Source organism: Elaeis guineensis, chromosome 14, assembly GCF_000442705.2.
Source record: "Elaeis guineensis isolate ETL-2024a chromosome 14, EG11, whole genome shotgun sequence".
NCBI classification, from domain to species: Eukaryota; Viridiplantae; Streptophyta; class Magnoliopsida; order Arecales; family Arecaceae; genus Elaeis; species Elaeis guineensis.
Window position 1 is genome coordinate 66,059,730 of NC_026006.2, and position 1,857 is coordinate 66,061,586.

At 37.9% G+C, this 1,857-nt stretch overlaps 1 protein-coding gene across 1 annotated transcript in view; it reads right to left on the reverse strand.

Moving 5' to 3' along the window:
* Positions 1-738: 738 nt before the first annotated feature.
* The window catches only part of LOC140853843 (probable L-ascorbate peroxidase 4, peroxisomal), a 1,850-nt gene continuing 731 nt past the window's right edge, over positions 739-1,857 (reverse strand). The window contains exons 2-6 of the mRNA XM_073248938.1: positions 1,856-1,857; positions 1,593-1,747; positions 1,377-1,482; positions 1,208-1,273; positions 739-1,002 (exon numbers count right to left, since the gene is read on the reverse strand). The exon at positions 1,856-1,857 is cut by the window's right edge and continues 164 nt beyond it. Of these exons, the coding sequence (XP_073105039.1) occupies positions 805-1,002; positions 1,208-1,273; positions 1,377-1,482; positions 1,593-1,747; positions 1,856-1,857 (527 nt within the window). The 3' untranslated portion in view covers positions 739-804. The remainder of the gene's footprint in view (positions 1,003-1,207; positions 1,274-1,376; positions 1,483-1,592; positions 1,748-1,855) is intronic.

The following is a 1,857-nucleotide window of genomic DNA, read 5'->3' on the forward strand; positions in this document are numbered from 1 at the left end:
GTGCTTCCTCTTGTACTTTCCACCTATTTGATAGTCTTTCGACATCTTAGTTGATGTCGATTTCCTATCCACTCTCTTCTCCAACCTCCTAACAATTAAAAAAGAGCATCCCTTCTTCTTGTCCTCCTCAATGTCGCATCCTCATTATCCCATGACCTCCATCAAATCATGATCATCATCATCATTCTTACTATTATTTTCCCCTTCCTCCTCCTCCTCCTTTTTCCTTTTTTTTTTTTTTTCTTCTCTTTTTCTTCTACTTCCTCCTCCTCTTTTTTCTTTCCCTTCTTCGCTTTCTCTTTTTCTTCTTCTTCTACCTCTTCTTTTTATCTTTCATTTTTCTTGTCATCCTTTATTCCTCCTCGAAGCTAAAGGTGAGCACAATCTGATTTGAACCAATTTCATGTTCAAACCTAAGCCAAGCCAATTCTAAATGGTTTGACATTTTTAAAAACCAAACTGGACAATAAAAGATTAAAACCAAACCAATATGATTTAAACGATCTAGTTTAATTTAATTTTTTTACATAAAAACTTTTTTTTTTCATAAGAATACCACTTAGAGAATTTATAAATAAAATGACCTAAATTGACATAGTCACTCAACAAAATAAAATTTTTAAACAAACACCATCATTAAAAATTAAGATAAAAATCTTCAATATATTATAATAAAATTGATAAACAATATTGTAAATTCAGAATAATTTTTTAATATATTAATATTCTAAAACAAACAACATCCTAATCGAAACGTTGTCATTTTATTAAAACCGATCCGAGACATCACCGTCATCTTCATTGTCAGATCCTTGCCAATGACACTTTCAAGGTTAAGATCTCCACATCTTTCTCATTATTGCTTTCTTCCAACATCCTGACCCTCCTCACAAGATTCTGAAAATCCACACCGTTCCTCCTCAGTAAGGCTCTCAAGGTCAAGATCTCCTCAGCTTTCTCCTTATTACTCTCTTCAAGCTCCTCGACCCTCCGCGCAAGATTCTGAAAGTCCAACCCATATTTATTTAGTCAAACGTAGATATATTTGGACTATTTTTTTCAAAAAAAAAAAAAAAAATCAGCAGCGGTGTCACAAGGCTCTCTTTACCTTCCCATCTTAGTCTTATCTAATCTAAATGGTGCTGCCAAACCTAGATCCACCCATACCAAGCATATATATCACAGAGAGAGAGAGAGAGAGGTATACCTCACTTCCGGGATGGAAGTGGATCTCCGGCCCTCCGGTAACCTCAAAAGCGACGACCCCAGCAAGCTGCAATATTTTAAGAAAAGCATATAAATCAAAGAAATCAAGAAACAAACAGAGGCAGAAGTAAATATATCATTTTTTTCGAAACAGATCCAAGAAAACGGACCTGGTAGAAGTCGCCGTCGGAGAGGATGGGGAAACTCCTCCTGATCCGCCTCAGTCGCCTCCTGGCGGCATGCAGATCGTTATTCCCCGTCCCCGCCACGTGCCATCTATTTTTTAATAAAAAACAACCACTTCTTAATTCATCGTTCCACGAAAAAATACAAAGAAATACGGGAAAAACAAAAAAAAAAGAGCCATGGAGATCGATCGATCATACGCGTTGCGAAGCATCAAGGGGGCGCAGTTCTTCTCGGCGATGAAGCGACGGAGCTCCTCCTTGCACTGATTGACGGCCCTCTGGTACTGCCTGCTTCCACGATGGAAAGGGATCGCCGGCACACCGGTGACCTCAACAGCTACGACCACAGCAAGCTGCAATATTTTAAGGAAAATAAAAGCATATAAAGCAAAGAAATCAAGGAACAAACAAAGGCACAAGTAAATGTATCATTTTTTCAAAACAGATCCAAGAAAACGGACCT